This window comes from Vulpes lagopus, chromosome 24, assembly GCF_018345385.1.
Source record: "Vulpes lagopus strain Blue_001 chromosome 24, ASM1834538v1, whole genome shotgun sequence".
In the NCBI taxonomy this organism is placed as follows: domain Eukaryota; kingdom Metazoa; phylum Chordata; class Mammalia; order Carnivora; family Canidae; genus Vulpes; species Vulpes lagopus.
In genome coordinates this window covers 17,932,929-17,957,464 of record NC_054847.1, presented here as the reverse complement: position 1 = coordinate 17,957,464, position 24,536 = coordinate 17,932,929, and the positions used below count along the sequence as shown (strand labels likewise).

Below are 24,536 nucleotides of genomic sequence, written 5' to 3'. Positions count from 1 at the left end.
TCAGCATGTTTATTTCTAGTACCATGATGGTTTATTAAAATTTTTTAAGGGCAAGTTTATTGAAATGTAACTTATACATACAGTGAAATTCACTCTGTTAAAGTGTGCAGTTCAGTGTGTTCGGGTAAATGTATACAATTCTGTAACCACCACGAAAATCAAGATAGAGAGGTCTTCTATTAGTCTAGGAAGCATCCTTGTTACCCTTTGTGAATACTCACCTCTTACAACTAATGTTTACAACAACTGATTTGTGTCCCTATAATTTTGTTTATTCTAAACTTTCATATAAATAGGATCATACAATATGTAGCATTTTATGCCTGGCTTCTTTTACTAACAACTTTTGAGACTGATCCATTTGTTGGATGTATTATTCCTTTTTATTACTGAGTAGTATTCCATTGTACGGGTGTACCAAAATTTATTTAGCCATTTGCCTGTTGATGGATGCTTTGAATTGTTTACAATTTTTCACGGGTATGAGTAAAGCTGCTATAAATGTTCACATGCAGGTCTTTGTGTGGGCATATTTTTATTTCTCTTGTGTAAATACTTAGGAGTGGGTGGCATTGCTATGACATATGGCAAATTTATGTTTAACTTTATAAGAGACTACTGTGCTGATTTTTAAAGTGGGTGTATATTTTTTATTTGCACCAGCAAATATATGAGGGTTCCAGTCACTCTGCATCCTTGCCAAGATTTGGCCTTATAAATCTTTTTAATTTTAGTCATTCTACTAGTTGTGTAATGGCATCTTATTGTGGTTTTAATTTACAGCTCTCAGATGACTAATGATGCTGAGCACATTTTTGTGTGCCTATTGGCCATCTGTACATCTTTTTGGTGAAATATCTATTCAGATCTTTTGTCCATTTTAATAATTTTATTATCTTCTTATTGAATTGTAGGTGATATTTATATATTCTGGATACAAGTCTTTTGCTAGCTAGTACATACATATTCTCCCAGCCTATGACTTACCTTAACAGTGTCTTTTGAAGAACATATGTTAATTTTGATGAAGTCCCAGTTTATCAGCTTTTCAATGGTTTATGCTTTTTGTGTCTTACCTAAGAAAAAGACCAATTCAGTATCACAGATATTTTTTCTCCTACAAATTTACGCATTTTTAAAAGATTATATTTATTTATTTTAGACAGAACGTGAACAGGGGGAGAGGCAGAGGGAGAGAGAGAGAGAGAATCTCAAGCAAACCCTGCACTGAGCAAGGAGCCCAACTCCAGGCCTGATCTCATGACTCCAAGATCATGACCTGAGCTGAAACCAACAGTTGAACACTTAGTTTATTGAGCCACCTAGGCATCCCCACAAATTTATATCTTTTATAAATATATTTAAATAATTATAATAAATTATAAAAATTGATATTTTATCTCTTACATATAATTCCATAATATATTTCAACTTATATTTTGTGTATTTTTGTATATGGTATGAGGTAGAGGTTGAAGGTTTTGTTTTGTTCTGTTTTCCATGTCCAGTTACTCTAGTACCATTTGTTGAGAAGTCTGTCCTTTCTCCATCAAATTACCGTGGTACATCTGTTGAAAATCAATTGACTGTATATGTGTGGGTGTATTTCTCAGCTGTATTCCATTCTGTTGATTCATATATCCATCTGTAGACAAATGCCACATTGCTTTGATCATTGTAACTCTATAATAAGATTTAAAATTGGCTTACTCTAACCATGGGAAACTAGTATTTTTCCATCTATATTTTCTTCCCATGGATCCTATAATCATGTTGGCCCTATTATTCTAGAATGTCCTCTAGAATAAGATTACCTACTTTATATGACAGTTAATCTATTTGAATAAATAAGTAAGTGTTCACATACTTTAATTTGGACTAAGCCTCCATAGGCTTGAGATCTTTTAAAGGTAGGACATTTTTGTCTTTTTATCAAAAGAGCTTACCACAAATGAGGAGGTCAGTAAATATATGTTAAATTGAATTGAATTCTCTGTGGAATAATTGTTCATTAGTATCCTTAAAGCACGTTACTTGAATTCAACATAGCAAAGAAAGCATAGTTTCTGTGACATTAATTTCATTAGGAAACTGTGGTTTTCTTTTTTTTTTTTTTAATTTATGATAGTTGCACAGAGAGAGAGAGAGAAGCAGAGACACAGGCAGAGGGAGAAGCAGGCTCCATGCACTGGAAGCCCGACGTGGGATTCGATCCCGGGTCTCCAGGATCGCGCCCTGGGCCAAAGGCAGGCGCCAAACTGCTGCACCACCCAGGGATCCCGAAACTGTGGTTTTCTTAAAAAATAAATCTTTCTGGACAATTAACTATAACTGGTTTTGCAGCTTTTTTATTTTCTACTTTTAGACATTGTCTTTTAAGTTATTTTCTTTTTTTTTTTTTTAAGTTATTTTCATATTATGTGCTAGGCACTGGTTGGGCCAATTCAAAATGAAATCTAAATTTCCTTTGGTTGGGGAACTTTAAAAGAACTGTTAATAGCAGTATTATTTATATCCTCCTTGTTTTCTCTTTTCATTCTTTACACATTATTCAGATATTGAATGGGTTGGGTTGATCCTCTAATGTTCTTTTCTCCTTTTTCCTGTTTTCAACTCATTATCTTTTTGCCCTTCTTTGTGAGAATTCTCCTCAACTACATCTTTCTATTCTGTTAAGCTTTTGATCTCTGGTATTATTTTTTAATTTCCAAGAGCTGTTTTTTTGTTCTCTGAGTATTTCCTTTTACTAGAATTGTGTTCTTCATGGATGATACCTCTGCTCTGAGAATATTAATAACAATTTCTCTTGAATTATTTTCTCTTTAAATACTCATAATTTCCTTCAACTTTCTTTCAGTATGTTTTGAATATTAACTGTATTTTATATTATTAATTGTTCCTAAGTGCCTAGTGATACACTCTCCTTCACTCTCTCCGGAGGATAAACTCAGATCTTTGATAGGGTATAGGAGGACATTGTATTAAGTTGGGGGAGCTGGGAGTTTAACTGTTTCATAAACTGCACCAGGCCTACTTACTGAATCTTTAACTGTCACGGTTGCGTTGGTTGGTTGGTTGATTCTCTTTGTTGATAGCATGATCTGAGAGGGGCTGATGTTATAAGGGGTATCTTACCTGTGTCTAGATAAGATAGAGGTTTCAAAAACTATTCCATGGGGATCCCTGGGTGGCTCAGTGGTTTAGCGCCTGCCTTTGGCCCAGGGCATGATCCTAGAGTCCCGGGATCAAGTCCCGTGTGGGGCTACCGGCATGGAGCCTGCTTCTCCCTCTGCCTGTGTCTCTGCCTCTCTCTCTCTCTCTCTCTCTCTCTCTATATATATATATATATATATATACATATATATATACATATATATATGTCTATCATGAATAAATAAATAAAATATTTAAAACAAAACAAAAAAACAAAACTATTCCATTTATGTACTTTAATTGTAATGTGGTAATACATTTATAAGGAATAACACTAAGAATAACACCTATTCTCTAAGCCTCCCAGTCCTTCAGCGTCCCTTCCTGGAAGTAACCATTGGAACTAATTTCTTCTTTAGCTTTTTAGAAATCTCTGAATTTATAAGCACTTTACATGCATTTAGGTCAGTAAGGTAGTGTTTTTACTCTTGCCACTTCCACTCAGCATAGTAGTGGAATTTCCAGCCAGAGCAATTAGGAAAGAAAAAGATAAATAAAAGGCATTGAAATCTAAAAGGGAAAAGTAAAATGGTCTCTGTTTGTAGATGACATGATCTTACATATTAGGAAACCCTAAAGGTTCCATAGTAAAACTATTAAAACTAAAAAACAAAGTCAGTAAAGTTGTAGGATGCAAAATCAATATACAAAAGTCAGTTGCATTTCTGTACAATGAATTATCAGAAAGAAAAATTAAGTAAATAATCCCATTTACAATAGTGTAAAAAAGATTAAGGTACTTAGGAATAAATTTAAGGACATGAAAGATCTGTACCCAAAACTATAAAACATTGGTGAAAGAAATTGAAGAAGTCACAAATAAATGAAAATATATTTTGTGTTCATGGATTGGAAGAATTAATACTGTTAAAATCTCCGTACTACCCAAAGCAATCTACAGATTCAATGCAGTCTGTCAAAAATCTAATGGCATTTTTCACAGAAATAGACAAAACTATCCTAAAATTACAGATGGAACCACAAAAGACCTTGAGTAGTCAAAGCAATCTTGAGAAAGAACAGAGCTGGAAGCATCACGCCGCTTTATTTTAAATTACATCACAAAGCTATTGTTACCAAAACAGACACAATAGACCAGTGTAACAGAATAGAAGGCTAGAAATAAAATCCTGCATATACAGTCAAGTAATTTTTAGTAACATCACCAAGAATACACAATAGGGAAAAAATCATTTCTTCAGTAAATGATACTGGGAAAAGTAGTTATCCATATGCAAATGAATGAAATTGAATCCTTTTCTTATCTCATATTATAGAAATCAACCCAAAATAGATTAAAGGCTCAAATATAAGATCTGAAACTATAAAACTCCTAGAAGAAAACATAGGAGGTAAGCTCCTAGACATTGGTCATGGTGATTTTTTTTTTTAATTTGGCAACAAAAACAAAGTAATGGGGCTACATTAGTTTCTCACAGGAAACAAAGTGAAAAGGCAGCCTATGGAATGGGAGAAAAATATTTGCAAACTAATAAAGAATTTATACCTAAAATATATAAGAAATACTTATAACTCAATAGTAAAAAACCAAATAACCTGATCAAAAAGTGGGCTAAGAACTTGAATAGACATTTTTTAAAAAGATATACAAATAGCCAATAGATACATGAAAATGTTCCCGACATCACTCATCTTCAGGGAAATACAAATAAATCAAAACCACAATGATATTTTTTTAATTAAAAAGTTAAAAGGGCAGCTCCGATGGCTCAGCGGTTTAGCTCAGCCTTCAGCCCAGGGCGTGATCCTGGGGACCCGGGAACAAGTCCCACGTCGGGCTCCCTGCGTGGAGCCTGCTTCTCCCTCTGCCTGTGTCTCTGCCTCTCTCTCTCTCTCTCTCTCTCTCTCTCTCTCTCTGTGTCTTTAATGAATAAATAAATAAAATCTTAAAAAAGAAGTTAAGAGATTAAGAAGTGTTTTTGAGGAGAAAAGGGAACCTTTATGCACTGTTGGTAGCATTGTAAATTGGTGTCACCATTTTGGAATATAGTAGGTTCTTCAAAATATTAAACATAGAACTACCACATGACCCAGCAATCACTGTTCTGGATTTATATACAAAGGAAATGAAAACACTGTCTGGAAGAGATATTTGCACTCCCATGTTCATTGCAGCATTATTCACAGTAGCCAAGATAAGATAGCCATTGTCGTGGATGACTGGATAGGGAAAATGTTGTTAGTTCACACACACACACACACACACACACACACACACACACACAGGAGTATATTATTCAACCTTAAAAAAGGAGTTAGTCTTGCCATTTGTGACAACATCAATGAAACAAGGACATTATGCTGAGTGAAATAAGCCAGACATAAAGAGAGAAATACTGCTTAGTCTCACTTATATATGAAATCCAAGAAAAAGTCAAACTCAATGTAATAGAATAGAATGGTTGTTATTGGGGGTTAGGGAAAAGAGATGTTGGTCAAAGGGTACAAACTTTGAGTTGTAAAATAAATAAGTTAATTAACTTGATTGTGGCCATCATTTCTCTCTCTCTCTCTCTCTATATATATATATATATGTGTGTGTGTGTGTGTGTGTGTGTGTGTATATATATATATATATATATATATATATATATATAAACAGCTCATTGTATACCTTAAATATATATAATTTCTTGTCAGTCATACCTCAGTAAAGCTGGAAAAAAAATACAGTGTTTTTAGACGAGATGGGGCACGTTCAGGGTATTGTGGCCGTAGACGAAATATAGTATTTTTAAACTACAACCTCAGATAGCATTAGGTTTTTTAAGGGTACATTCCACAGGTGACATATTGCATATGCATCAGTTAAAACTCACAGATTTTTAAAATGTATACAGGGCTATGGGAATTAAGACCATAGACTCAAGGTTTAGAGTAGTACTTATTAAGTTACATCCAGGAAGTAATGGGGATGAGGATATATAAACTGTAGTTCACCTCGATTCTTAGATTGGCTTTTTATAGACATTTGATTTGTACTCTTGAAAAAATACTCAGTTCTGTCTTAGTCATGCAAAATAAACCATTAATAATATGTAAATGAATGAGGTGAACTATATTCCGATAAATCTTTGTTTACAAAAATATTTGACAAGCTATATTTGGCCCATGGACAGTAACTTGCAAAGTCTTTTGTTTTATTTTTTTAATTTTTTTTATGCTTTTCATTTTAAGTCTTTTGTTTTAAAGGAGTCAGAATTCTTTTTAATTGTCAAGTGCTGAGTTTTCATGTGGATTATAATCCATAAAATAGTACTCTAAAAATTTCTGGATTACCTAAATAACTACTTTATTCAGTTATGTGTGTTTGGTGCTGTTTTACATTTAGGATTGAATAAGGCATCTTTCCTCCGGCACACACTCATGCTAAATACTTGTTATTGTGGAATGCTGAATGAGAAGAGGTTTTAACAATAGTTGGAATAGAGAAATGAAATAATTGAGATACCACCTGAAACACAGAGGAGTACGTGCATTGCAGAGTGTCATAGTAATAAGAGAACTGGTTTTTCTAGATTCAAACTTTAACTTTTATTATCAATAGATGTGATGGTCAGAATGAAATGAAGAACTTCATTTCTTCTTGAGTATAGCCCTAGTCATATACCTATTTGATCTGTATCAAATGTTGTTACAGATGTACAGATTTTTACAGATTTTACAGATGTACAGATGTTACAGATGTTGTTACAGATGTACAGATTTCAATAAAACATCAGAGCTGACTTGATCTGTATGTGATAGAGGCTACAGTGTTTACAAATCACTGTTATTTAAAATTGACCTAGAAATTTGTGGCAGAGCCAGGGGTTGCTTTCTCATTTAAATTCCTTTTTCCCTTTTCCTTCACGAATAAAGCCCTGGGAGTGGGGCATGTGACTACTGAAACACTTTTTTCGAAACTCCATTTTGACTAGGAGTAGTTATGTGATATAGAGTGGCCAATGAGATACCTGTAGAAGTCACTGGATGGTGATTCTGGGAAAGCTTGTAAGGTAGAGTCAGCTTGTTTCCTTTTGTCCCCTTCCTTTCTTCTGGTATCAAACATCGATGCCAAACCTGGAACTGTACCAACTATCTTTTGACCTGCCTGCAAGGAGAGGACAAGAAGACTGTAGAGGTGACTCTGGTACTTGGCTGCTGCTCCAGTATGGACTTACTTAACTTGAAACTTCCTGTTAAGGAAGGGAATGTAGTGGTGGGTGAGGTAGAAAATAATCCTATATGTTTTAGCCATTACAATTTGGCTTTTTATCATGTCAAGCGGGCTCAATTTTCTATCATTAAAAAAGTGAATTGAAACAATATCATAGTAAATTGAGACAATATATGATAGATAGAAAATTGAGTTGTTTTTATTTTGTGATTTATTCTTAGGTTCGTAAATGTGTTCTCATTTTTGAAATGTTTTCAGGTTTTATAATTCAATAAATCCAAAACCAGGCAAAAAAGAAATTCATAAATAAAGATTAGTATTCTATTATATTCTGAGAGAGGCTCCCCATTTGTAATAAATTATTTGATTTATTTCTCTATCTACCTGTCAACATTTAAGTATCACTGATGCAAATATCTTTATTAACAAAGCAATTTTGAAACTATGAATCATTCTTTTACCTTTAAAATCACTTTAGAATAAATCAAGCAGACTTGACTTACTCCGGAGGGTTTTTTTTTTTTATATAAACTATATTTCATTTGTAACTCTAATATATTCTAATGAATGTTACTGTCTAATTAAGCTCTAAAAATCTTCTACTAATTGCTCTAGGAATAATCAACTTTTTTGACCTGAAGTTTTATAAACAAGAATAAATAATTGTGTAAAAGCTAGTATATGCTATAATGACCCAGTGGTAATTATTATACATCCTAAAAACAATAATAATTCTCTCAAAACAGCTGATACACCCCTTTTTTAAAAAAACCATCTAGGCAGATGCAGAGATTTTTTTTTTTCCCATTTTGCTCTTATTAGTAAAAGTTATGGGGCAATTTGTGCTAATGAAGTCAGACTAATGAAGCATAGTATTTTCAAGATATTATCAAGCATTAGGAACTAGTTTAATTTTTTTAATGCTCACGAACAGAATAAGCAATTATTTTTAAAAACTTACTTGGTTTTTGGTTTACATAAAGGATATGTTCATATTGCCCCACATCTCTCAGGACATTTTATGCCCTTTCTGTAGGACTTGTGTTTTATAATGGGTAAAAAGAACTAAAAGAAAACAAAACACTGAATATCATTTTAACTTGGTTTTCAAAGTCATAATAAATGTAGCAGATGTCGGTTGCTTCGCCTAAGGTCTGTCTCCTCTTCCTTCCGTATTAACAGACTTAGAATACTTGAAGTACACTTTCCCTGTGCTTCTGAACGTTGGTGGCTAAGGATGAATTAATTGTCTGGAGCTACTTAGAATGATAGAATAAAAAGGTGACTTGAGTGGGCTCTGCAATGAACCACTGTGGAACCATCCCATTCTTGAATTTCTTATTCATGCATGTGATATATTAATTATTTTTAGTGATTAAGCCATTTTGAGTTTATATTCTTGCATTGCATCCTAAAGGAAGCATTGTTTATAAAACCAGTTTTTAAAGTCAGTCACATTTCCATCTGTTTTTAAGGGTTAGATTTGAAGCTACTGTCCTCTGTAACTCCCCTAGATCCATTGCCAGTATTTAGTTACTGACAGTGAACATAATTATTTGTTGAATAGAACTTATCATCACCAGCAAAACAACAATAAAGTTTTTATGGTATCTTTCCATTTACAAAGTGCTCTCTTACCTCATTTGATCACAGCTCAGCCTACTTGCCTTAGTCATTTCATAAAATAGATGAGACTAAGAAGCTGGATATAGAGGTCTAGGATATATTTAACCATATACTTGCAAATAAAAGCACTGCTTTAAGCTTTTACAGAAATTCAGCAGACTGTCTTGACATGCAACCAAAATAAATACTGTTGTTTTGTAATTTTAATTTTAAACAGAAATTTCTGGCCCCAGGATAAGAATCACAGACTCAGATCAATTGTTTAAATAACTCCTTTAACAATTTTTATTGTATTTTATTATGTCTAGGGCTCACTTAACTTTAGTTTCAGATATTAACATGCATAGTATATTATAATAACCTCAGAGCACCAAGGAAAAAAATTGCTTACATAAAGGTTTTGAACATGAATCTGGAGCATATGCTTAAAGCCTTAGGTACAGATTTAGGACTCGTATGGGTGGCACTTAAAACTAGGTGAATGGATGGTAGCCTTAGGAATAGAGGTAGAACACAAAGAGAATATGACTATAAAAGCTGAACACTGAACAGGGTGGGTAGAGGTGGGAGCATGGAGGAAAGAGACAGAGATGAGAGCTAGAAGGAGAATCAGGAGCATCTGGGAAGCCCAAGAGAGCTTTTCCATCAAATGATTGTTCTATACCATAGATGTCTTCAGACATCTATGAAGAGGCCAAGCTAGAAGAGAGGTAAACCTGAAGGTTTCCTGACTATATGTACTTTTCCAAAGCACTGGAAACAAGGATTTTAAAAAAAATATTTCAATCTCAGTGTTTTCTTTTTCGTCATGTTACATGCTATATTGTACATTTCTGGGATTTTATACAAGATCAGGGAGGGTTACCTCTAATGTTATTTGATGTATATGTATATGTACATATACACATACTTAAACAGAGAATATTTCTAAAAGACTACACAAAAAATTGGTAACTTTGTCACCTTTAGAGCAGCTAATATCTGGGACACCCTTGAGAAATAGAGATTGGAGAGAGACTTTCCACTTTTTTTTTTTTTTTTTTTTTATTATTTATTTATGATAGCCATACAGAGAGAGAGAGAGAGGCAGAGACACAGGCAGAGGGAGAAGCAGGCTCCACGCACCGGGAGCCCGACGTGGGATTCGATCCCGGGTCTCCAGGATCGCGCCCTGGGCCAAAGGCAGGCGCCAAACCGATGCGCCACCCAGGGATCCCGACTTTCCACTTTTGTACCTCTTGGATGTATCCCCTGTTCAAAAAATAAATAATATTAAAACTAAACAAAATAAAGTCCATCTTATTATGTTGAACTTTAGTAGTAATAGAGGGAAGTATTTTGAGACATTGCCATGGCTGGAAAAAGTATTATGATTTTTTTTAAAGATTTTATTTATTCATGAGAGACACAGAGAGAGGCAGAGGGAGAAGGAAGCTCCTTGCAGGGAGCCCAATGCGGGACTTGATCCTGGGACTCCAGGATCATGCCCTGAGCCGAAGGCAGATGCTCTACCGCTGAGCCACCTAGGCATCCCAAGTATTATGATTTGATCTTCTGAACCCATAAATACTGTAGCTTTGCCTTTGGGGAGAGTATGTACAGTTGTATGTACAGTTACATTGTTAGCACTGGTCAGTACTAAAGCATACTAAAGGGTAGCATGGTATATAATATGGTTTAGGATATAAATGGTTGATCAACTAACTCTTCCTAAGAGAGCCTTCCTAGAAGGCTAATATTTTCCCAGAGGAAATTTCAGCCCACTTCTGAGGCCAAAGCATGCATGGTAATTGACTAAGCAGATCTTGTGTTCAAGTACAAAGTCCTGAATTTTGTACTTATGATTCCAAACATCTTACATATTCATTTTAAATGTGTTCACCTCACTGAATTGTGTTACCAAAATATTCTCTTGCTGTTCTTCTGCAGTGTTACCAAAATATTCTTTTGCTGTTTTCTTTTTACAGACATGATATATCCAAGAAATAGGGGTGTTATATTAAAAAGGTGGGTTTTATAATATAAAGAAATTGGAGAAAAGCTTTGAGTTAAACACAAATTGTTCAGTTCTGTGAGCTTTAGATTAGAAATTTAGCTGGTGTGTTAAATGATTCTCAGAAAAGTATGATGCTGTTTAGCTTTCTCTCTTCTAGCTGTATGAAAATTTGGGTTAAAAATAGCAAACACTGAGCATGTGCATCCAAAGATATGGCTGCTGCAAACACTGGAATATATGTCTTGATACTGTAAGTGGATGATTAATGTAAGGAGCCTCAAGGTTTTGGAAACAACTCAGTGAAATGAAAAGTTGCTTTTTGATGTCGGTAGCCAAGCTGGATAAATTATAATTCAAGCAATTAACATGAATTTGGAACAAAGAATATTTTTTTTGTAACATTGGAAAACTGAACTGCTTTTAAAATTCAGATAGAATTATTTAGCTGTTGGCCCACAAAACCAGGCTTAGCAAATACAATAGATACTCTTTAAAGAAGGAAGTTTTCTTTTTAGCTGTAGGTTAAAGTCCCTGTAACTCATATTGTGTTTGCCATTTCCCAATGGAAGAATAAGCTATTTTTATTTCTATGGATAACTGTGGTGAGGAGTAGTCTTTTGATTACAAAGTAGACTTCAGTTTCGATCAAATGTGTAAAATTTCTACGAAGAGAGAAATTGTATTGGCCATATTTTCCCTTTTTAAATTATTGTAGCAAAAAAAAAATTTATTGTAGCGTGATTAGGTCTCCAACAGTCAGCTTCCTTGTTTTCTTTCACACTACTGACTCCTTGCTAACTCTTAAAGTTTCCAACATGTACTAAATGTTCTATAGCGACTGCCCTATTTTTAATCCTTTTTTTTTTCTATCAGAGGTTCTTTTTGATTACTCTTGTATCTGTTAACTCCATCTTTTACTGCCCACCATCTTCTTATCTTTACATAATGCTTACAAGTGAGCTCCTGGTAACTTTTTATGACGGCTTTTTAGCCTTCATCCTTTGCAACATTTTTGTGGCATTTGGGTACTCTTAACCCATTTACTCTGTTGTGAATGTATTTCCCCTAGGCTTCTTTAATTTTTTTTTTTTTTTGGCTTCTTAGATTTTGATCCTTGTTCCCTTTGAGTACTTTTCTTCCTCCCCTCCCCCCTTTTTTTTCTAAATGAGAATGTTTCCTAGGTTCTAACCATGAAAAATTTCTCCCTATCTTTTTATAGTTTACACATGAGAACCCCATTCACTTCTGTTTCTTCTATGATCATCTTCATGCATAGCTACTTTCTCATTTTTATTTACTGTCTTGACTTGATTCCTTAGTTCCTGATCTATATATTTCCTGCTAGATATTTCACTCATTGGATCAATAAGATATTTATTGGGCTTTATACTATTCTATCTTTAAAAAAAAAATCTTCTCTGGACCCTAGTTTTCCTGCCAACTACTACCTTGTTTATCTGCTTCCCTGTACAGGATAATTCCTTGTAACAGTAATCTTTATTTAGTCTCTCCCTTCCCTTCTTTCTGTTCTCTCTTTAACCCACTCAAGGGAGGCTTTTGTCTCCTACCATTTTATGAAAGTTTCTCTTGTCAGAGTTATGAATGGTCTCTTCCCAAGTCACATGGTCAATTCTCAGACATCATTTTACTAGATTTTTTTAGGGAACATTTACTATAGTTGTTCATTCTCTCCTTCTCAAAAAAAAAGTCTTTATTTGGCTTCTAGGGGATCACATTCCTTTTGTATGTTTTTACTTTACTGTACACTTCTTCTCAGTCCTTTTTGTTGGGTTCGTCTCCTCTTTGTACCCCTACTTGTTGGAGTGCTGCAGGGGTCAGTCATAGCTCTCTTCTCTTCTCCCTATACTCTTAACCTTTAGGTGATTTCATTTAGTCTCCTGACTTTAAAAATAATCTGTTTGGTGGTCTGCTTTAGAGTAGTTTTAGTACCCCCTCTCATTTATTACCTCTCTTTAATTTTTCACTTACAAATTTTCAGAATATGTCCCTTCTGCTTCTAGAGTCCTCATGTACAATATACATCATCCATTAACCTCATGCATATCAAGCTTCATTGCTGACTGGATTTCCCTTTTATCTTCTATCTTGAGTCTGTGTTAAGGTGTTTATTGTTTGGTTATTTTTTTTTTAAGTTTCTCAAAATTTTATTTTATTTTATTTTTTAAATAATAAATTTATTTTTTATTGGTGTTCAATTTGCCAACATACAGAATAACACCCAGTGCTCATCCCGTCAAGTGCCCCACTCAGTGCCCGTCACCCATTCACCCCCACCCCCCGCCCTCCTCCCCTTCCACCACCCCTAGTTCGTTTCCCAGAGTTAGGAGTCTTTATGTTCTGTCTCCCTTTCTGATATTTCCTACCCATTTCTTCTCCCTTCCCTTCTATTCCCTTTCACTATTATTCATATTCCCCAAATGAATGAGAACATATAATGTTTGTCCTTTGGTTATTTTTTAAACTATTTTTCCACCTATGGTTTACTTGTGTTTAATAATCTTGGCGATATTGGTTGGCCTCAAATATCTTTTTGCTCTCGCTTACAAATAATAGGTATCTTGGATAGATTCATGAGCTCTGCATTCTGTTCAAGTAGTCTGGTTCCTCCTCCATAATTTTTTAGCTTCTAGTGTTGATGATGATAAGCTCAATGCCAATCCTGGTTTTTCCGTTTATGGATAGTTGTTTTTTTTTCTGTCTGAACACTTACAAGTTTTTTTCTTACTCTTTAGACTAATGATTTTTTAAGAATATGAATAGATATTTGTCTTTTCAATCCAGCCTGAAAGTTAGTCTTTCCAATTAGTTGTTTTTTCAACCTGGAGAATTTTATTATTTACTTAATTGTTACCTCTCTTTCATATTGTGTCTTTTCTCCTTTGAACACCTATTTTTCACAGATTAATTTTCTGGGTCTATCCTTCAAGTAATTTTTCTTTTTTGTGACTATTAACATTTACTTAATTCTTTGCTTTGTATTTTGAGATAATCCTTGTATTTCATCTTCCCATCTATTTAATTAGGTATCAATAATGATCTTTTTTTAAAAAAATCATGTGCTTATTTTAGTTTGAAAGTCATAGTTTTAAGCTTGTGTGTGTGTGTGTGTGTCTCTGTGTGTGTGTGTGTGTGTTAGAAATTACTTAAATGCTCTAACAGTTTTAGTGCAGGTGCTTGTTTTCTAGCACTTCCTATTTTAGTAGAATCATGCTCTGATTATTCAGTCTTACTCTGTTTTTTCAAATGTTGGAGCCTCTCACATGGTCAGTTGTTTTTCTGTGATGGCTCATTGAAAATCATGTCTGATTGTTGAATTGTCCTAAACTGCAGGAATCCCAGAGTTCAGAATAGATATAGTGCCTGAAGTGTAAGTTAGCCCACTAGAGATACCTAAAGGAAACCTGGTGCTCTCTAATCTAATTGAGCTGTCCTAGTTCTAAAGTAGGGAAAACTCATCTGTGTCATGATAGGAAAATACAGCATATTCAAAGACATTGGAGATAGTCTTACTGTGGGGGTCTTCAGATACCTAGAAGCCAAATTATTCCACTGATGCTGCTTTTCAGTTTGCCAGCCACCCATGGAACAATGTAACGCATACCAGTTTTCTAAGGGATATAATGTTTGTTCTGATGTTTACCTCACTAGAGCCTTAAGACACAACATTGCCTGCAGGTCTCAGCACCTGTTTAACTTCAGAAAGTTTAGGAACTTGGAGTTGGCGTAGAGAGGAACAAGTCACATTCAAGTTGTCGTGTTTCAGAATACTTTAGATCCTCACTCATTCCAATGCCATTTACATTCTGGTATATCGCAAATTTATTATATCTCCAGTCCTTACCATTCCCCTCATGAACATATCTAGTTACCTGTATAACAGTTCAACTCGGTAATCTAAGGGATATTACAAAGATTGCATGTCCAGTGCTTGTCATCACCAAACCTACTTCTCCTGAGTTTTACTTATTTCAGTGAATGACATCTTACCATTTTTTATGCTTAATTTCTTAAGCCAGTATCTTAGAATTCATTCTTTTTAAAAATATATATTTATTTATTTGCAAGAACATGCATGAGCAGGGATGAGGATCAGAGGGAAAGGAAGAAGCAGACTCCCCACAAAGCAGGCAGCCTGATGTGGGGCTTGATCTCAGGGCTTCAGGATCATGACCCAAGCTGAAGGCAGGTGCTTTACTGACTGAGCCACCCAGGTGTCACTTACGATTCATTCTTGACTTCTCTTTTATTTTTACATCCACTTCTCAGTTAATCCACAAATCCTATTAGTTGTACTTTCAAAATGTGCCTAAGCTGACTACTTCTTACCACCTCCACCTCTACCCTCATTCTGTGCATTGTTGTTTTCCTCCTGGTCTACTGCAGGTGCCTCCTTACTATTCTTCACGCTTCTGCTCTTGCCCTCTACAGTTTACTCCCTCTAAGCCAGAGTTATCTTTTTAAAATATAAAATGTTGCTTCCCTCCAAAGAATTTTTTATTTATTTTTATTTATTTATTTATTTATTTATTTTTTATTTATTTATGATAGTCACAGAGAGAGAGAGAGAGAGAGGCAGAGACACAGGCAGAGGGAGAAGCAGGCTCCATGCACCGGGAGCGAAGCAGGCTCCATGCACCGGGAGCCCGACGTGGGATTCGATCCCGGGTCTCCAGGATCGCGCCCCGGGGCAAAGGCAGGCGCCAAACCGCTGCGCCACCCAGGGATCCCCCTCCAAAGAATTTGAAGAAAATCCAAACTCCATACAATTGGTTATGAGGTTCTCCATGCCATTAGACTCTCCCAGCTGCCTTCCAACCTTATTTTCTACCAGTTTCATGATTTAGTGCACATTATTTACATTAGTTTTCTTTTTCCTTCTTAATTATATCATAACCATTTTATCTCAGGGCCCTTGCTCTTGCTGATCACTTTAAGAATACTCTTCTTCATATTTTCTCATGATTCCCTTCCTCATTAAATTTGTGTCTTGCTCACATGAACAGACATTTCTCCAGAGAAGACTTAGAAGTGGCCAACAGACACATGAAAAAATGCTTGACATCACTCGGCATCAGGGAAAATAGAAATCGAAACCACAATGAGATACCACCTCACACCGGTCAGAATGGCTAAAATGAACAACTCAAGAAACAACAGATGTTGGCAAGGATGTAGAGAAAGGAGAACCCTTTTACACTGTTAGTGGGAATGTAAACTGGTGCAGTCACTCTGGAAAACAGTGTGGAGGTTCCTCAAAAAGTTAAAAATAGAACGATCCTATGACCCAGAAATTGCACTGTTAGGTATTTTTCTAAGGGATATAAACAGTGATTCAAAGGGGCACCTGCACCCCAATGTTTATAGCAGCGATATCTACAATAACTAAAGTATGGAAAGAGCCCAAATATGTATTGACAGATGAGTGGCTAAAGAAAATGTGGTGCGCACCTGCGCGCGCACACACACACACAGAAACATAACACACAATGGAATACTACTCAGCCATCAAAAAGAATGAAATCTTGCCATTTGCAATGACATGAATGGAACTAGCGGGAATATGCTAAGTGAAATAAGTCAGTCAGAGAAGGACAGATACCATATGATTTCTCTCGTGGAATTTAAGAAGCAAAACAGTTGAACATAGAGAAAGGGAAAGAAACATAAAAATACGATGCAAATTGAGAGAGAATCAAGCCATGAGACTCTTAACTCTAGGAAATAAATCGAGGGTTGCTGGAGGGAGGTGTGTGACAGTATGGGGTAATTGGTTAATGAGCATTAAAGAGAGCACTTGATATAATGAGCACTGGGTGTTATATGCAACTGATGAATCATTAAATTCTACCCCCTGAAACTAATAATACACTAAATGTTCATTAAGTTGAATTTAAATAAATTTTTTTTAAAATTATGTCTTGCTTAAATCTGTTCGTATTGCCTTGTCATAAAGACTGTTTCCTACCATTCTGTAGAACAGATCCTTTTCTACGTTGCCTATTCCACCTCACCCTGTTTAAATTAGTTTCTTTTTATTTTACTAGCACCTAACAGCACTTGAGCCATATGTTTATTTGTTGTCTTCTTCCAGTCACCCTCTATGAAGAAAGAACTTTGTAATTCACTGCTATATCCCTAGAACTTAGACTACACAGTAGACACTTAATATATACACTTCAAGTGACATCTTTACCAAATTTGAGTTACATTTTAAAATGAAAAAATAAGGGGATCCCTGGGTAGCGCAGCGGTTTGGCGCCTGCCTTTGGCCCAGGGCGCGATCCTGGAGACCTGGGATCAAATCCCACATTGGGCTCCCGGTGCATGGAGCCTGCTTCTCCCTCTGCCTATGTCTCTGCCTCTCTCTTTCTCTCTCTGTGACTATCATAAATAAATAAAAATTAAAAAAAAATTTTAAAAAATGAAAAAATAAGTATGCATGTGAGTCTTTCTGGAAATAAATTAAGTTTTTCAAATTACTGTGTTTTGTTTTTTACTTTTTAGACTTGTTTGCAAAACATGTAATATACTTTATTTTTGAATGTGTTTTAAATTTCAAGTATTTATATTTTATTTTTCTCTAAAAATACTCATTATGTAACCTTCTTTCCTAAAATTGAAATTCCATTTTACTTGTAACTTATCCTTCGATAGTGTATTTATTACCAAATTCATAACTTGTATTTTATTTTAAAAGAATCATAAAAGTGTTTAATGTTAAGGCCATCAGGAATAAAGGAAGAAAAGAATGGAAATAAGGACTTTATTCTTGTCTAATGCTAATATTCTAGTGTTTTTTAGATTGCCTGGAAATCCCCTTAGTTACAAGATTGCCTTTTCCTATATGATGTATTCAGTATTTCTAAGGGACCTCTCATAATCCTGACCACACCTCCTATTTGTTTTTGCTCTCTGCTTTTTCAGTTTATGCCCCCCTATCTTCAATTTTCAGTGGATAAAATTTACTATACTATAGATGAATAAGAAAGAAGACAAGATAAAATTTAGCCAAATATTAGTAGAAACCAAAATTCAGCTCAAAAATAGGCTTAGCATTTATAATATAGGGATAACATGCTAATATTGGCTGAGACTTATTTCCTTACGCTTTAATACAGCATTTTTCTAATTTCTAGAAGACCGATTTTAAGATTTATTGGTAAGGAGGGAAGTCATTGGTATAATCACTTGTCATTTTGATCTCAGTTTTGAAGGGCCGTTATAACTATCTCCACGAGTGGGCACGAGGAATATTTCTGAAACTCACCCTCTTGCAGACCCATATGCCATTGGTACCTAGAGAGTTTTTTAAAATCAGCATTGGCTCATGTTCTCATGCACATTTGTAAACACCTCTCTCTGGCTCAGTACTTTAACATTTGTAAACTGTTTTGTGGCAAGCCACTGAATCAAAACTTTTAAAATGGTTGACTTTGACCATTAAAATATTAACTTGGTTTTATTTTTATTTTTTTCCAGGTGTATGGTGGCTGATGAAGTAAGTGTTTCATGATTTTTATGCCTTTTATAAAATTCCACAACCAATTTTTAGTGTGTTACTTACCATGTACTGTGTCTTTCCATATGACTGTATGTATATATAGAGAGAGAAGGAGAGGGGATAAAGAGAATGAAAATGAGGATGAATATGTTGTGTATGTGTTTGTGCATGCACAGATATACACACTTGCATGCAAGATGTGTACTTGAAACATGTTAGAATTAACATTTAGTGATCCAAAATTTTATGTCATTGGCAGAGAAAGCATGAATGTGCTTTAAAATTCAGCCCCAAATAAAACTGAACTCATTTTCTACTTGTCATAATACTTCTTAAAAGTTGAATTTTTAAACATTTGCTGTAAAAGTTATTGTTAATTCATATGAGTGTGAAACAATATTAAAGTGGTATTTTATTATCACTAAACAATTTGATATATTACCGTACCATGTACTTATATATAATATTCATGTTTTCTCACTGAAATGTTCTTGTTATATAAACTATGATACTTTTTACATTCTCAGTAGTGTACATCAATAAAATTCTAATTTTTATTCAGTTTGAGAAATGTGTTGCTGTTTTCATGATGCCTTTAAAAGTAACAACAAAACGTTTAAAAATATATTAGAAAGGAAGAAAAGATACTGAGTTTTTAAAAAAATATAATTGGAATTATTAGAGATTCTCCTAACTGTCTTCACTTTAGTTATATATAGACTCACCAATGGCTTATCTCCACAATCGCTTTAGGGAAGAAATGAATTACAGTGTTACGTGAACAGTGCTATGCAGAAAGGTTTGATAAAGGGTTTCTTGATTTATGCTAATTAATAATTACCTAAGTTTTTAGCTTAACTCTTTATCCTATAGGCATTTCTTTAGATGTTATACTTAGAAACATAGTCATTGCCTATGAAGAACTTCAACAGTGTAATTATTTTTTTTAAATCTTTTTTTTTAATTTTTATTTATTTATGATAGTCACACAGCGAGAGAGAGAGAGAGAGAGAGAGAGGCAGAGACACAGGCAGAGGGAGAAGCAGGCTACATGCACCGGGAGCCCAACGTGGGATTCGATCCCGGGTCTCCAGGATCGCGCCCTGGGCCAAAGGCAGGCGCCAAACCGCTGTGCCACCCAGGGATCCCTCAACAGTGTAATTATGACAGGACGTAGACATTTGGGAAATGACAGCAATTTCTCTTTTGGAACAGGATGAATTCCAAAAGCCTCTTCATAAATTAATAAATTTATGAGTCTAAAGTGACTAAAAGAGGCTCACCTTTTTAATCCCTGATTATTTTCACCAAATAGGAACATAAACTCATCCTTCAAAACCTCAAAACTAGGCATAACTGTTTTATATAATGTATAAAATACATGTGTGATGCATGTATGGATGTGTGTGTGTATGTTTTTAATGGTCGTCCATTTAAATTTTTTTTTATTTATTCGGGGGTATGCACAAGAGCAGGGGGAGGAGCACACAGGGTAGGAGATTGAGAGAGAATGTGAAACAGACTCCTCGATGAGCACGGAGCCTAATGTGGGGCACCATCCACAACCTGAGGTTACAGCCTGAGTGGAATCCAAGAGTCCAGTGCTCAACTGACTGAGCCAACCAGACACCTCCAATATCAGTTTTTAAAACAGACCAGTTTGAGGATGCCTGGTCGGCTCAGTGGTTGAGCGTCTGCCCTCAGCTCAGGTCATGATCCCAGGATCCTGGGTCGACTCCCACATGGGCCTCTCTGTAGAAAGCCTGCTTCTCCCTCTGCATGGTTCTCTGCCTCTCTCTATGTGTATCTCTCATGAATAAATAAATAAAATCTTAAAAAAGTAAATAAGAATAAAGCAGACCAGTTTGATGTCCGAGATTATATTATATCAGGTAACAACCATCTTGATAATCTCTACAAGTGATTGGGTGGGAAAATCTTGGCAGCTGTGTTGTATCATTGCTACCTTGTTCTTCATTTTGGTGTCACATAGACATAGAGACATTGGAATGGGCCTTAAATCTATGGAATTGTTCATGGATTGAAATGAACACTTGATTGGCACCTTAAGCCTTCTTAACCTTCCATTAAGCAACTCCTGTCTTCAGTTAACATTAGACTAAGGATTGTTTGGAGTTCATGATGAGCCTATAGCCAGTAAGAGTTTTTCATATACCAACTGCTTTTCATCGTCTCTTACTATTTATAATTACATAGCACTTGTCACATTTTGAGTGATTTCAGCCCCGTTCTTTCAACAGCATTATTTCTTAATTTAATAAATTTAAAATAATTATTTAATATTTCCTCACCACTTTAAAGAAAACTGCACTTTGTGTCCATCATAATCACTTCGCTCTTTTCACCCACATTTTAAAGACTCATTCTTTTGCACCTATTTGACTTTACAGGGTTATTATGTTAAATCCTATCAATGATGTTAATTATGAAAAAAGAATTTCCAATAGTGTGATGCACAAATGTAAAATCACAGCTCACAACCTCTAACATCCTCTGTTACCAGTAGAGCTAAAATGCCATTTTTATGGAATCTTACTAAACTAGTCTGGATGAAAGTAATTAAAAGTGTTGAAGTAGAAAGAACTTGTATATATGTAAATTATATAACCTCTGGTTTGACCTTAATTCTGTTTCCTAATACTGTTCTCTCTCTCTCTCTCTTTTTTTTTTTTAATCTTATCACAAAGTGGTAGTCAACTCAGAGAGGGAAATACAGTTTATAATTTGGAGGTCAATTCTCTTTTCTGATTTTGTCAATTAAAAAGTATGTTTTGATATGATAAATATTTGACTCATCAAATAGCTAAAAGCCTTAGGAGGGCAATTTTATATCTGTTATTGAACCTCCTTTTTTTTAGATGCTTGAATACCCACTTGGAGTATTCTGTAATTTAGCTGTCTACTGTGATATTTCCTCTCTAGCTCTAGAAACAAATGACTTCTTTTAACTGATATTACTCCCTCTTCTAGTATTATTCCACTATTAGGTTTTTCTCTAATGTAGTCCTTCCTTGTGAACTTATATAATCTATCTACTGTATATAAGGTAATCATTAACTTTAAGTTGGAATGATGACTTAAGTTCTGTTTATTTTATTTTTTTTAGTTCTGTTTAATTCTAACTATATAATCATTGTGTGTTTCAATTATAAAATTAAGTTTTAAAGAACATCAAAGCTGCAACGTTTAATAAACTGAACTTTACAGGGATCCCTGGGTGGTGCAGCGGTTTGGCGCCTGCCTTTGGCCCAGGGCGCGATCCTGGAGACCCGGGATCGAATCCCACGTCAGGCTCCCGGTGCATGGAGCCTGCTTCTTCCTCTGCCTGTGTCTCTGCCTCTCTCTCTCTCTGTGACTATCATAAATAAATAAAAAAATTAAAAAAAAAACTGAACTTTACAAACATAGCTTAAACTACTTTAATTACTTCCTGTCCCACCCACCCCTTGGTTTAATGCAATTGAATGCTGTTTCCAGAACTGTGTAGTGAATATACAGAAACTCTGAATTTGTATTCCATAAATAATGGGATTCAGACCATAGTCTACACTCAGGCTGTTGCACTGTTACCTTGTTTCTTAATAATTCCTTGTAAACCACTTTGCCCTTGTTCTTCATTTGAAAATTATTGAAAGTGTTTATTCATTAAAAAGTTGTAAAAGGAGGGGCACCTGGGTGGCTGAGTCTGTTAAGCATCCAGCTCTTGATCTTGGCTTGGGTCTTGATATCAGACCCGGGAGTTCAAGCCCTGTGTTGGGCTCCGTACTGAGCATGGAGCCTTCTTAAAGAAAACAGTTGTAAATGTGACAAATAGTTTCACATTAACACAAACCAGGGAATTTAATAGGATATACATGCAGAAAAATGTTAAACCTATACATTTCCTACCTTATTTTCAAGTATTGAAGTATTGAAAAATTGTTGTTCTCTGTAGAAATACAGTAGTTAGAAAATTTTGCAATGTTCATTTTTACTTAAGAAGATGGGATTAATATCCTGGATTTACATAATAGCCTAATATTATGTCGTAATGGACAAAAGTTTCAGTACATGGATTCTGTCTTTACTTGCCTACAGTATCTATTATGAAAGCCAAAAAATTCCTACTTTCATCTTATGTAACATTTTTTGTTAGTACTTTATTTTAGTCCCCCATCCCAACACACAACACACACACACACACACTTTTTAAAAAGTTTCCTCCTTCCTATTACTTGAGAAAACATTTGAAGTGGGGTGGGGGGGTTATACCAAATAAAGTATTACTTCCTTCCTTTTTCAAAAGAAAAGGAAACTATTTATTAAGGCTGAACTACTTGGTTTCCCCTTACTTTGTGGCTATTTTGGGACACATTAATAGATAAATATTTGGAACAAAGGCCCTATACTTTCTTTGGGTCAGGGTGTTTCTCTGGAAGAGGGGTTTGGAGGGGAGAGACTGTGGGACCTGTTCCATGCTGGTAGAAGTACTTCTGTAGGCTGAAGTTATGTTTGAAAACCCTTGTCAGTTTCTCTGCAGGCAGAAAAGTGTAGGTGTGCGGAAACAGTAATAGGCCCCTTTGGAAGGTTATTTTTGTTCAAAAGACCTGAAAATTAATATTGTGATATATATTCTCCCAAGATTGACTTTATAGATTTGAGGACTAAGAAATTAAAATAGGCATGAAGAATTTTAGTTTTCCTTTTGCATAGCCTACTCACATTTGACAAAGTGAGCTGAGATGGCAATTTTGTTTTACTGGTATCTACAAATCTTAGATTTCCTTTACCAGGCCCAGGCTGAATTACACTCTCTCCTTGAGCCCTTACTGTTTTGGATTTATAACCTTCGTGTGTCATTGATCCATTTTTTGTTGAATAAATGAACTAGTTAAATAGTTAACACTTTAACATCTATGTGCCAGGTTCTGTTGTAATCTTAGCATGTGTTAATTTACTTCAGTCTCACAACCCTTTGGGGTAGTATTATTATTATTATTCTCATTTTATAAATGAGGAAGCTGAGGTACAAAGAGGTTAAGCTGGAAGCCCAGGTGGCTCAGCAGTTTAGCGCCGCCTTCAGCCCAGGGTGTGATCCTGGAGACCCAGGATCCAGTCCCATGTCGGGTTCCCTGCATGGAGCCTGCTTCTCCCTCTGCCTGTGTCTCTGCCTCTCTCTCTCTGGGTGTCTCTATGAATAAATAAATACATAAATCTTTAAAAAACCACACAAAACAAAGAGGTTAAGCAAATTGTTAAAGAACATGCAGCCAGTATGTGCTAGCAGCTGAAATATTTGACCTAAAGTAATCCAGCTCCCATGTCTCTCTAACAATTACTATTCTATACAAAGTCTCTAGGTGCCAGACTTTTTATATTTAGCAGCAGGATTCTTGAGGACGAAAGAATCTGCAGGACACAGTGCTCAAATGAATGAAGCTGAATGTTAGAATAAGAGTGGTGGTGCAAAAATTTTGTGCTAGTGAGACTATCTGTATTCCTTTAATTCAGTATCATTTGCCTGTTTTTTTCCTTCCCTTATTTCTAAGGTGAGCCTTATTATATTTTTAATGTCCTTTTAAAAATGATCTTTTACTTTAGATTTTTAGAATTATTTAGGTTTTAAATTTATAGGATTATTATAAAGATGATACAGAGAGTTCTTGTGTACCCCATATCCAGTCCCCTATTAATGTCTTAGATTAGTATGGAATAGGTGTCTTCATTAATGAACCAATATTAATGTATTATGGCTAACTAATGGCCATATTTTATATAGGTTTTCTCAGTTTTTCCCTAATATTCTGTAGTCATGTTTATTTACGCATCTGAGGGTTGTGACAGTTTCTCACTTTCCTTGTTTTTGAAGACATTCTTTTAGAATTAATGGTTTAATATTTTATAGAATGACCCTTAATTGGTATTTATCTTATGTTTTCCTCATAATCACACTAGGGTAATGTGTTTTGGGGAGGAAGACCACAGGAGTAAAGTGCTAT

At 35.1% G+C, this 24,536-nt stretch overlaps 1 protein-coding gene across 3 annotated transcripts in view; it reads left to right on the top strand.

Annotated features, from left to right (window-relative positions):
• The window catches only part of ZRANB3 (zinc finger RANBP2-type containing 3), a 310,106-nt gene that overhangs the window by 98,324 nt on the left and 187,246 nt on the right, over positions 1 to 24,536 (top strand). For all 3 annotated transcript variants that reach the window (XM_041739422.1, XM_041739421.1, XM_041739420.1), the window contains one exon: positions 18,516 to 18,534. In XM_041739422.1, coding sequence (XP_041595356.1) covers positions 18,516 to 18,534 — 19 coding nt within the window. The remainder of the gene's footprint in view (positions 1 to 18,515; positions 18,535 to 24,536) is intronic.